Below are 12,665 nucleotides of genomic sequence, written 5' to 3'. Positions count from 1 at the left end.
AACGACCTCGGTCATCCGGCCCGGGAACCGCAACTCAGCTGGAAACCACCATGGCTCGCGTCATCCTCGCTCTTCTCGGCGGACTCGCCTTATCCTTTGCATTCACGAGTTTCCGCATCTCCTTCATCACAATCCTCACCGACTGGAACTGGTTGACCCCCACTATCAACACCGAGACCATCACAACGCTTGAGTTTCTTGCCCTCGTGCTCCTTCTTCTTGTCCGCCGCCACCTACGCAGGAACTACCTATCTACTCGCCAGATGGCTGGGTCATCAGTTCTCGTCACCCCTGGAAATATCAAGCCTCGCGCGATAGACAATCCGATCTCTTCTCCCAAACGTGAACTTGACGTCGCTGCAACTCCGCCTGTCACAGTCCCAGCCTACAACCCATTCACTACCGAGCATCTAAACCGCTTTTGTGCATATCTAGCAACCCTCGACACCGCTCAACTTGATGTCAACGCCCCCACCCATTCTTATCCCTACGACACGGTCCTAGATTCAAATCTCATCGACTTTGGCCACCGCAACTCGGAAGCCTCTTTCCGGAAGTCGCTAGATCCCACCGTACCTGCATTTATTCCCCGTGGCTGGCTAGAATCTCACTTCGAGCAAATAAGAACTTGAATCCAGCTACAACCCCACCAACCTGGTGGAAGCCGCGCTCACCCCAGATCACACAAAGCTCCCTGATGTCATGGTCATTTTTCTGCCACACATTTCCATTTCGCCTAGTTCATTCCCGGACCCACCCACACAGTTCATCTCCAAGTCTGCTCAATCCCAGTCATTTTAGTTCTACGGATACAGGTATATAACGCGGTACAAGTAACTTATATAATAGGCTGCATAAAAACAGCACGATAGCAATGCAGGTCAGTTAAATTAAGCAGGAGGAGCCCCAAACATCGACAACAGAGAAATCAAGTCGCCTGAAAAAAGGTCAGCACGTATCGCATCCAACGGAATTAGCCTACTCTTTTTCAGAGGTTTACTGAAGAACGCGTTCATCCCAGCACTCAAGCATAGTTGTTTGGTGGATTCTTGACAATCGGCGCTGAGAGCAATGACTAGAGTGCTTGTGAGAAAGTGAAAAATGACGAGCGAAAGACGGTCATACTCGGTAAGGATACTGGGGCCTTTCGTTTCTGTTCCAGATGACGCAACCGTTTTGCCGCCTCGACTCCATCACACACAGGCATGTGGTGGTCAAACAGCGCGACACTAAAGTAACCCGGTTCGTGTTTCTGCCACTCAACGAGGGCCTCGTTCCCGTCCGAGGTGGCAACAACATTCAAGTCGTGTTTTTGCAGCTGTTTGACCAAGACATCTTGTGCGAGTTTGTTATCTTTAAAGTTCCCTTAGATCTACAAAAGCAGAACAAAACCAGCCGCAAACCTTCTGCAACAAGAACATTGCCAAACAGCGTCCGCCGTGCCGTCTCGATGCTCTCCATCGCCTTTCCGATGTGCGAAAAGGTGGTGGCCGGGACAGTGTGGGGGAGCGAAAGGTCCTTCAGCCCCGCCAGTGTCTGCAATATCCGCGCCTTGCGTGGAGGCTTGGTCATCTTCACGACCCCAGGTGTGCTGCTACTGAATATGGAGTGCGAGGAGCGGTTCATCGTGGGGGTGTACATGTGGATGATCTTGGTTTCCTGTCCATGCAGCGAGGTGACGCCCAGCGAGCGTAAAAATGTTGCCATTTCATCCGCATGTGTCTCAGACTGATCGTCCAGAATGACAAAGTCCAACGGCTGGCGGGTCTCCCCATAGGAGCGCAACCGCGCTTCAGCGTCGGCGAGTGTGGCCACAAGCGTCACGCGAAGACCGTCGAATATGGTTTTGAGGAAGGCGAGTGTGTATTCTGACGCAGAACAAACTAGGACGTCCATTGGCCGGGGATGTATAAGAACGGACCGAACGGTTTCCAGATCAGAGATGAACTGATGGATCGATAAGATCGATAAGATAAGATAACAGCCAAAAAAAGAAACCTTTCGCGACTCTGCTGCGTCATAGATCTTGACGGGAATCGTAAACCAGAACGTGCTTCCAACTGGAACGCGTAAAACACGAGCGAAGAGAACCAAGGTAGTAGAACACACCATGCAATTCTGAATTGACACCAATGGCTCCACCCATTAGTTTGACGATTTGGCGAGATATTGACAACCCTAAACCCGTCCCTCCAAATCGCCGCGTCGAAGAGTTGTCTGCTTGCTGGAAGGGAACAAACAGGAGCTCCACGTCACTCGATGAAAGGCCGATGCCTGTGTCTCTGATCATTTATTAGCGTTGGCATGATTGCTGCAGGTAGTACTCACTGGATGGCGAATTTGAGACGAACCTCATCCGACGTAGTCATGCTACCGTCAAGAGAGCATAAGACTCTGACGGAGCCGCTTGCGGTAAACTTGACAGCGTTGCCAATCAAGTTCATGAGTACTTGTCGAATCCGTGCATAATCCGAGAAGACCCCTGAGAAGCATAAGAAATGATATGACCAGGAGAGAAAGCGCACAAGCAGGAACATTGGGCTCAATATTGAACGTGAGATCTAATTTTTGCGCTGCCATCGGGAGGAGGAGCTCCATGCAGTCCTGTGTGAGATGAATATCATGAAATTCACACATCGAGCCAAAACGACGAACCGCGAGAATACTCTAGATCGAGTTGAAGACAAGTGAATTCATATAAGTAGAAACTCACCTCCACAAGAAATCCCGAAGGCTCCAGTTTCACCGCTGTAAAGAGTCAACACTACAAATAAATAAGGGCCGAAAACGCACCGGAGGCTTCTAGTTTGCTGTAGTCGAGAATGGAGTCGATAATCTGAGTTTTGATGAGAACACCTATAACTTCATATCAAATCTGCTTACCCTCAACAACAGCTCGCATGACTGTTTTGCTGTTTGTACTGCCAGACCATAAAATGGATGACTATTATTACCGGTTGCCGCTTACCAATTTCACTCTGACCAGGGTCAAGTTCTGTCCCGCTCAAGAGGTCCAAGAGTCCATAGAAGGAGCTGAATGGCGTTCGCAGCTCGTGACTCATGGAAGCCAGGAAATTGCTAGATAAACCCAGTTAGCATACGGCTTCGGTGAGTGCCTCGATACATGCCCTTTGATCTAAAAGGCCGATTAGTAAATGATTTTACAATTAGGTAAGGTGGTACTTTGGTCGCAGTCAAAGCATCCTCTCGACTTTTTCTCGCCGCCTCTAATGCCTCCTTCTGCGCAGCAATCATCTTGAGATTCTCGCGCGTCCCCGCTTGCACTGATCGGAAAAGCAGAGCATTTGCTACGCTGATGCTCGCTTGTTGACATAAAAGCGTGAGCATAGTGAATATCGAAGGGGAGAACGGGTATTTCGACTGGAAGCTAAGGCAGCCAAACGTCTGACCCCGATTACTTCGTATAGGAAGGCATATTATGGCACGATGGTTTGACTGGGTAGCTTCTGCGGAGAATTTGGGATCTAAAGAGGCATCGTCGCAGAAAAAAGGTTCCTTCGTGTTGAGAGCTAGGAGAGTATAAGTTTACGTGCAATGATAAAAGTGCAACGTACTCTGCTCAATTATTGCTTTCTGTAGAGGGTCCGACAATGTCCTGATGGACCTTGGATTGCTGGATGGCCACACTTAGATAAGATCGATCCCAACTGCCATGCACACATACTCGTAGACCTGACACGGTTCTGGCTTAGTTAAGCTAGTGGCCAGGGTATAGTCACCAGCTTCTCGGGCAATGACCACTATATTTGGTAAGTAGACGAACGACACAGGTTCTGTGTTCATACCACAAGTATTTTGTGAAGCGGAGATCTCTGCGATAAGATTAGATTGGGATCAACGAAAGACATCACGTGCCTGTGGCGATCTCTGTCAACCGTTGGAGAGCTAAACGCTTGCATTCAGAGTCATGTCCTGCTTGCACAAGTCTTGGACTAACCAGAAGAGAGGTTGATATCGCTCGAGATATCTTGACTCGATTTGAGAATGGCCCACAAGTCGTCAGCCCCGAGTTTGGAATGCTGTCGGTCAGAGGGTGATGGTTGTAGTGCACCAATTCCGACTGCAATGCTATCCGTTTGAACAGCTGCATCACAGTAAAAGACAGCACGGGTGGGGGGTCCTTGGGAGTCAGATCCGAGAGTAGCGTTTAGATGGTTCCTTATGACTATGAGATAATGTTGGATCAAGCAATCGAGAACATACACAATTCCCTTTGCTCCCCATTTCGCATGGCATGATATACCCCTTCGTTGGAGCTCACTCCCAAGACCATAGACACCTTGACGAACAAAATGGGACCCTTGCTATTCCGAAATGAACCCAGGTTGTGTGCATTGCTAGTTCATTGACTCACCAGGAAGAGAGCCCATCCTTCTTCATTGATCCAGTCGTTGCTAACTGCTAGCCTACGCCGTCGTCATGATTTCTCGGACGTCTCGAGCAATGAATAACTCACCTCACTGCCGCGTCGTACAGCTTGATTGCCTCAGAACTGTCAGTTAATGAGGCCAGCTCGGCATCCTACCTGGTGTAAATGACGTCGAGATTAGGAGGAAACACTTACCACGAGAGCAACCCATGTACTATTATTCACAGGACTCGGAGAGCGCCATCTAATCGATGTGAGTGAAGTTGGATAGCATTCAAGAGAAAACTACCTGGAGATATAGCTCTGATTCTTGTGTACCTGGTCCCAATAGCGCCGACGATCAGCCTCGGAAAGGTCGCCCGTTCGAAGACACGCAATCAACGCGAGACTATGGAAGAAGAGACCATATCGAACATGGCGATGACTGTGAATATTGATCGCCGATGCATTGGACGGTGGGTATTCTTACTTTGGGTGTTTCTCTCTTATCAGATACACCTCAAATCCAAGTGCTGCAGCCTCAGAGACATATCCGAGACTGAACAGGCCGACAATCTGGAAACACGTTGATTTTTTTTGTGGGACAAAGCATTTGATCGGACCTTCATGGAATCATACCTGCCGATGAATAAGTGGAACACGAGTGAATTTCCCAAAGAGCCTCACCAGTTGAGAGCAAGAGGAACATTTCCTGACGTGGCACGTAGATTGGCAGAATATTCGCTCTCCACAAATGTTTCCGTGTCGAACGCCGTCGCAGCAGACGTCGCAATGGTCAAACCCGCCAGAGCGCGAATGCAATTAAGGTTCCCTGTGGGTAGAATGAGATAATGAGAGTGACAGCATGACACCCATACCCATTGCTAACGCTGGTGCAGGTCCCTTCGGTGCCCAATGTTGTACATCCGTGAGACACTGAACGGCGAGATCAACGCACTTCCTTCAAACAGCAATGTGACTACCTCTTCAGCAGCAACGGCCAGTTCATTCACTTGAACAGTAAGTATTTTCTATCCAAGTAGCCCGGATACTTACGATGTTCACAGACGAACAACCGCGTCAAAGTCAAGTGGATGATAGCAAAGCTTGTGTATACTCTGTATGATTGTGAAGGTCGGTTGATACGTCCGATTGGGGGTGTACCTGTCACCCGCACTATGCCCATATTGCATCGCTATTTGCATACGATCCAAGTTGGCTCGAATATGCACATTGTCATAACCGGACACCATAGCGCCGTACAAAAGTTGAGCACGGCTGGAAACACATTAGTAAGGAAAGATGGCACTCATTGTTGGATATACTCACCATTTGTCAGCGCTCCCGCCATGCTTGTCCGCGATTTTCAAGGCAACTTGGGCGAGATCAACAGAGAGTCGATATAGATCCTTCCTCTCTGCAGCAGCTACCAAAATATTCGAAAATATTTCACGCTTTTCTATGAGACTCACCTCCAAGTGCCCAGAAGAAACCGATCGCAGTCCCAGAACTCATACCCGACCTGTATCACATAAGAACGCGATCACGTGAGGAGATGTCATCTGACCGCAACGCCAATCGAATCGTCTGTGCCCAAGTCAAATATTGAGAGCGCAACAGAATGGATACGCACGGTACATCCAATGACTTCGATTGCAAATGGAGATGGGCTCCAGTATGCGTTGATACCAGCATCATTCAATAACGCGACCGCGAGCTCGGTACGAGGATCTGTTGTCCTAGGAATGGACAAAATCTCGTCGAACCCAACGGCCAGTATCTCATTGTGGACTTGATCAAATAACCGGTCTGCATCTCGCCTACTCGGAACTGAAGTAAGCTCTACACCCAAGATCTTCAATGCGTTGAGCGTGTCATTCAACGCTTCAGAAAACCGATTGCAAAGCCAATTGTTGCGCGATCGTTGCCATAGAAGGATGCCCTTGTCCTCTGGGGCTTCAACGTGAGTAAGGCACTCTTGCACGATAGCTTCAGATTGTTCGTAGTCGCCTATTATCCCATCAGCAATTTGAAGGCGAGCGGAGAGATATAAATACCCTCCCACGACGCCAAGGCAGCGAGTCTGCGCATCAGGTTGAAGGTTCGTATGGGCTTGGCGGTCCACGCATTCTTTCGGAGCAGAGTTTTCGCATTGATGAAAGAACGTAGTGCGAGCTTGATTAATTGTGGGTGGAATGAGCTCTCCACGTAGTACTTGATGATGATGAAGTACCTCATGTGCACCTCTGGCCCAGGCTGACTCGCCTGCTGCTATCAGCACGTCTAGAAAATCATCATGCCTCGGATGATCGCGTAACAAGGGGAGACAGCTAGAAGAAGAAATGAGGTATCGACAGAGGAGGACTTGATACATACTTGCTTGCATGTTCCGCTATGCGATAGATGTCGACAGGGACATCATTTAGCATCATCAGAATAATACGCAGGGACATCTTGGCAGCTGTGCCATCCGGAAGTGCGGCGACGTCTGCTTGAGCTGCTTGGCGATACCTATCATGGGCAAAACTGCACATGTCTCTGGCTCTCTGAATAATCCATCCCTCCTCAACTGCCACCTGTAGTCCTCGCATCGAGGCAGACGCATTTCCAATCGAGACGGCATCGGGGACATTGGAGACTGCTCGGGCAATACTCCATCGTTCTTCGATTTCTTCTTCTCCAGAGCTCCCACTGCTACTGCTGTTGTCTTCTCCGTCGATAAGCTGCGCAATTTCAGTGAGATTAAAACTGGACCGTCATTAGAAGCTGGCAGGAGGCTTCAAAGCCAGAACGACCGACGTTTCCCCAAACAATGCAGCCCATCTAAGATACTTTTTGGCGTCTTCCGGAAGCTCCCGAAGGTTGGATATCAGGAAAGACAAGTCCGTCGGATCCGAGATTTTCTTGCTGCCGAGGCTTCCTTCTGCTGCGGTTATGTTAAAGCTAGATAAAGTTAGTCCATCGAGGAGAGTTATTACCGCAAAACATTTTCTACTCACTCCCAGTGATTCTTTTCCTGATTAAATACGATCTAATCATTGTTAACAAAGCCAAACAAAAGAGATTAGATAACGACTTGCGTGATGTTGTCGCTGCAGTGTAGTCAAGATATTTCGTGCTGAAAATGCATTGCCAGATGAAGCATCATAGATGAGACGAGATAGAGGCGTGCAATCTTCCTTGGACAGATGTAGCGATTTGGCCACCATAGATCCAATTGCCGAATAAGGTAAGGAGTCCAATGTAATCCACGTTGGACGGGCACGGCTAGTGAACATCGATTGAATCCGGTCAAAGACGGCCCTATGATGGAGGTTATACTAGAAAAGACGCATATAACGCGGACGACTAACTGATTACCCGACCGCAATGTCGCAAAGATGAGCTGAAATCGGGGTCAGCTGATTTTCGCGTTCCTCGATGCTCGTACCATTCGACCCTTGGCGTTGACGAGAGCTTCAACAAGATCTAATGTAGACTCCTCGGCTTCGTGGAGATCGTCCAAAAATAACGCGAAGAGGCGAGTCTCGGCAATAACCGCGAACACGCTTTGAACTAGCGTTTGGAAACGCGCGCGCAGCTCTCGCGTGCTTAGGTGCTCTTTGGGAGTCGCCAGTTCGATGTCGAATATAGCCAGCACATCCCTAAGCTCCGGTGTACCATCGTAAAGCAAAGGGACGTTCTGCATCTGGGGTCCGAGTCTTTCTTTCAACGCAATCACGAATCGCTGCAAATCGGTATGAAAAACCATGAGTTGCCGCAAGACAGCTGCAAGACAACTAAGCTGGAAGAATTTCTGAGAAGATTATCAAATGTATCAATCAACACAAACCAGGGTAGAAAATGGACCGGATGAGTCGGTGCTGATAAATTTGGCATGCCCCCATAGTCCATGAGCTCGCCATTTGGCCTGGTTCGCCAATATAATGGAGCTTTTGCCCACTCCAGGTGGTCCGACTACAATGACTGCATGTGTTCGTGCGGTTCTTGATTTGGTATGCAATGCGACTCGACGCAAAGAATCGACCCCTGTCATTCCAGAAGCTGAGCCTGTACTTGAAGGGGCGCCAACGACGCTAGGAGGTGGCATGCTCAGGCTTAGGCTAACGTCCTCCATCGGGGATTCACTCCGCACAGAAGAGTGTGGTGACTCGGAATGTGCCTGGGTTTGATCATCCGCGGGGTCACCGCTGGATACTGATGACCGTATCACACTGCTTGCCGAAATGTCCACAGAAAAGCTGGCGGTACAATTGCGAACTTTGAAGCTGACTCAAAAATTGATCTATAAGCAGTGAAGAGCACACTTACTAACATTGCGCACGGTCTCGAGCTCCTTCTCGCGGCCGAACTATTTTCGAAGGATCTTAGAGGAAGATCATCATCACAATAAATGGACGTCGCACAAGGGTGAGGGGGATGGTAAAATCCTATGGTTTATGAGTTTGTAAAGCAGCAGTTTAGAAGGAACGGTACCATGAATCGATCTTGCGCGGTTATATCGAATGGTGGTATGAGCTGTGGAAAGTCGGCATCATCAAAAACCCAAGTAGGTCATTTACCTCAGTCGACTCTTCTGATGTTGCGGACACAGTTGCAAGCAGACGGCGCTGACACTCCATGAGATCCTGTTTTAGACCCCATGCACTCTGGTAGCGCATATCTGGACTCTTTACGAGCAGCTACAAAAATATCGGTCCACGTTCATTGGAGGCAGAAGTGTTCTAGACCTTATCGATGATGGACGCCAAAACCTATGGCACAGGTCAACTCTGGATTATCTACCCAAATCTTCGACTTACCTGCGGAACATCCCGGCGGACTTCGTGCACAGGCATAGGTCGCTTCTGCACAATTGAATGGAGTAATTCAATGGGGCCTCCTTCGAAGGGCATCTGGCCACGGCCGACGAGAAGAGTCCAAAATAAGATACCAAGAGAGTATAGGTCGGTTCGATGATCCTGCGTCATGGTTTCGATACTGCCGGTCTGTTCTGGTGCGAGATAACAGAGGGCCTCTTTAACCTTGACCCGCTCTAATTCGTCGACTGCACGGATAACCAGAGATGAAGGGGAGCCAAAGGATTCAAGAGAAATGGCCCGGTTCCCAAAGTGTACGAAGCGGACCAGGCCAGAGTGGGAGTTGAGATGAAATGCGTTGGCACGGACTGAACTAAAGTTAGCGAAGAAAGAAAGTTTAAACATGATAGGGAGGAACCTTCTCGGTGAACAACACCAGCACTAGAAAAAAAAATGAGAAGAGGGCAGTGGTATTGGCAATCAAAACACACCGATGCATCGCTTCCAGGCAATGGGTTGCTTGAATGGCAAACCTAAATAGCATGAGTCAATGAACTTTCGACGGCCAGGGGGGAAATGAACTCGCTCGAGAAAAGTAGCCAAGTCCATGATATCAAATCCGCCGACCTCATCTAGTAGATTGGGTTCTTCAATATCCATCATATAGGCGTCGCCATGAGATGACTGGGGTCGGATTCGAGAAGCATCAGGAAGTAAAAGGTCGTTTATCTTGGCGGGAGGAAGGTAGCGACCCAGAAGATTCATTCCTGGATGAACCACCAATAAGACAACGACGTCGCCGCTGTCCTTGGGGATGTTGAAGAAGTCGATCATCCGCAACGCATGGCGAGAGCCTTCCGGAGAGGTTGTAAGCCGCCCCAGTCTATCGATACGTTCATCGCTGAGTGTAAGAAACCAATTCACAACGCACATATGGGCCTCTCGCTCGAGACACATCGACCCGTTGGACTGCGTTGGTGCAATTTTAGCCAAAACATTCGACTCATCCTTGAGGCTGCTGCCCTCCGCCAAAAGTGTCATACTCCCAGTATCATGCCACGGTCGAGCCTTGGGAGTGGTGAAATGGCCGAGACGCGTCTCAAACGCGTTCTTACCTTCTCAAAAGTGTAGCCAGGCACTGAAAGTATCCCATCTCGGAAATATAGCGTTGCGAGAGGCCCAAATTTCCGTCTCATTCCGTCGAGGGCAGGATGTCTTCCCCAGAAGACGGAGAGACGATGGCCGTATCAGACCACCACGAAGGAGTTGGGAAAGACCAAGTCTGTGATCAAGCACGGACGTCACAAATATTAGTCTCTGATTAAGCTCAGTCCCTGGCTAGGGTAAACGACGGCTGCAATTCTAGCGCGTAGGGATTCGATATTCCATCACTAATAGTACGATACATGGCAAAACGGAGGATGGATGAAAAATTGCGACCACAGTAAGTATTACAATCAAGACGTCACTAATGAGCTAGTTAGTAATCGGACATCAAACGACGCTGTCAACGCACTGTAGCTTGCGGGGTCGATATGAGCCGGCAACTCTGGAACAGCGACGGTGAACCGCGATTGAATGGTGGCCATGACCTGCTGGTCTGAGTCGGATGAGACGAAGGTGACTGCAAGACCCTTGGTTCCGAAACGGCCAGCACGACTGTAAGACATTAAATCCTTGCTACTTAGGAAGGCGGAAAGACAAACCCAACACGATGGAGATAGCTGTCTGCATCAGGAGGGCAATCGTAGTTGACAACGATGTTCACTCGTTCCACATCAATACCTCGACCGAAAATGTCGGTAGCGACAAGAATACGCTTCTCGAAAGCTTTAAAGGCTTGGTACCGGGAAATACTTAACGATCAAGGACGTCAGTTTATGTTCACGAGACAGGACTAAAGCCATACCGCTCCTCTTGTGCCAATCCCGAATGAATACTGATACTTGGGAAATTACACGAGACAAGAAGCTTGTCGAGCTCATTGGCACGCGCCACAGATTTTACAAAGATGACGACCTTATAAAATTGTCAATGCAGGTCGCAAACAACTGCTAACAGCTATTACCTGATTGAATTCGAGAGTATCGAGCAGTTCATTCAATTTCCTATTCTTGCCGTTCTCTTCTAACTTGACATAATGCTGTTGGAGACCGTGCAAAGTGAGTTTGGTTTCGTCGTCGACAAAGATTTCAAGTGGCTGTCGAAAATCAGTCCATTATCTCAAGGGAAGGTCGAAAGCATACGTTGGCCATGAATTTTTTACAAGTGCCACGAATTTCCTTCGCCAAGGTCGCACTGAACATCATCACTTGCTTGTGGTGCGGGGTAGACCGGAAAATTTCTTGAACATCACGGCGCATGTCTAGTGGGCGATGTCGAATTAGGTAAGCGATTTGATGGATGCGGCAAGGAGAAAACGAGATAAGAAACCAGGCACGAAGACAGGAAAAAAGGCAAGCTTCCATCCAGCGAAAAGTGTGGAAGAGATGCTTGTTGAAAGCATTCGTCGGCGTGTCCTCCAGTTGATCTCCTTGAGGTGATTGTCCCTCAACCCAACGACCCGTTTTCCAGGGAAACCCGATACCACAGTGGTAGCGACATGCACATAGGACGCAAAGCGACCAAGCGGCAAGGACAGAAAGTAGGACGGAGTAGGATTTGGTCGCAAGACTAACCGAGCTGTTCGAGCATTTTGTCGCACTCGTCGAGTACGAAATGTTTGACGTGTTTGGCGTCCAAAACCTTGTCCCTCGCCAATGCATTAAGACGACCTGGGGTGGCGACGACGATATGAGGGCAGCGAGCTTTGTCACGGAGGGTCTCTGCATCCTTGACGACTGGAGTTCCACCGTAGAACGTGCTGACGCGGACGTCTGGCATGTACTTGGCGAAACGCGAGTACTCGTTCTTGATTTGAAATGCAAGCTCGCGCGTGTGGCAGAGGACAATGACGGAGACCTCGCCATTGACGGGTTCAAGCTGCTGCAATGTCGCGAGGACAAACACAGCAGTTTTCCCGTGACCAGACTTGGCCTGGCACAGAACGTCCATCCCCAACACGGCTTGAGGAATGCACTCTTGTTGAACTATTTTGTTTTCAGCAGCTGTTTTGACGTGACACTTCATTTCACCGACCTTCAGAGGGATGCTCGAAGCCAAGGTCACTTATAGCGCGAAGCAGCTCAGGCTTCAATAAAAAGTCACTTGGCGAGATTTTAGATGATGCTGGCGGAACTTGGTTCGTAACGCATACCGGAAACCAGTCGAATGGATGCCAGAGAAGTTTTTCTTGTCTTTGTCGTCGTCCACTGCCCCGCCGCTGGCAGTTGCTGTAGTGCCTCCAGTGGGAACCACGTCATGTTCGTCCTCGTAGTCGATGAGATCTTCGTCGCCTCGAGAGCTCATTTTAAGTGAAAGAAAGATGGGGAGTTGGGAACGTGGTGGAGGCAAGAGTCAGCCAAACAGCGCGACTGTGACCGTCACAGTCTATCACA

The 12,665-nt window shown here is 49.2% G+C and overlaps 1 protein-coding gene across 1 annotated transcript; it reads right to left on the bottom strand.

The window, feature by feature from the left end:
- Nucleotides 1-890: 890 nt before the first annotated feature.
- Nucleotides 891-12,576, bottom strand: MIND_00441700 (Histidine kinase; the record flags this gene model as incomplete). The annotated part of the gene is made up of 59 exons (XM_037361231.1): nt 891-937; nt 983-1,075; nt 1,126-1,353; nt 1,404-1,947; nt 1,999-2,060; nt 2,110-2,282; nt 2,329-2,482; nt 2,526-2,604; nt 2,656-2,667; nt 2,714-2,748; nt 2,794-2,836; nt 2,884-2,921; nt 2,969-3,057; nt 3,102-3,136; nt 3,184-3,530; nt 3,576-3,634; nt 3,686-3,761; nt 3,807-3,833; nt 3,959-4,179; nt 4,225-4,325; nt 4,376-4,427; nt 4,478-4,542; nt 4,586-4,634; nt 4,680-4,814; nt 4,860-4,945; nt 4,993-5,008; nt 5,057-5,201; nt 5,248-5,305; nt 5,353-5,381; nt 5,426-5,487; nt 5,534-5,647; nt 5,699-5,795; nt 5,842-5,891; nt 5,937-5,956; nt 6,003-6,379; nt 6,427-6,544; nt 6,603-6,699; nt 6,746-7,117; nt 7,169-7,312; nt 7,723-7,754; nt 7,800-8,153; nt 8,202-8,629; nt 8,681-8,720; nt 8,776-8,799; nt 8,846-8,887; nt 8,932-9,051; nt 9,100-9,123; nt 9,172-9,609; nt 9,660-9,701; nt 9,751-10,051; nt 10,100-10,283; nt 10,685-10,827; nt 10,875-11,024; nt 11,078-11,187; nt 11,237-11,368; nt 11,415-11,533; nt 11,847-12,257; nt 12,307-12,374; nt 12,425-12,576. 59 exons carry the CDS (start codon nt 12,574-12,576, stop codon nt 891-893), a joined length of 7,863 nt encoding a protein of 2,620 aa, XP_037221523.1.
- Between the last annotated feature and the right edge of the window lie 89 nt (nt 12,577-12,665).

This window comes from Mycena indigotica, assembly GCF_014461135.1.
Source record: "Mycena indigotica strain 171206Taipei chromosome Unknown Mind.scaff0004, whole genome shotgun sequence".
Classification (NCBI taxonomy): Eukaryota; Fungi; Basidiomycota; class Agaricomycetes; order Agaricales; family Mycenaceae; genus Mycena; species Mycena indigotica.
Note: the sequence above shows the minus strand (reverse complement) of the source record. Positions and strands in the feature narration are given on the sequence as shown.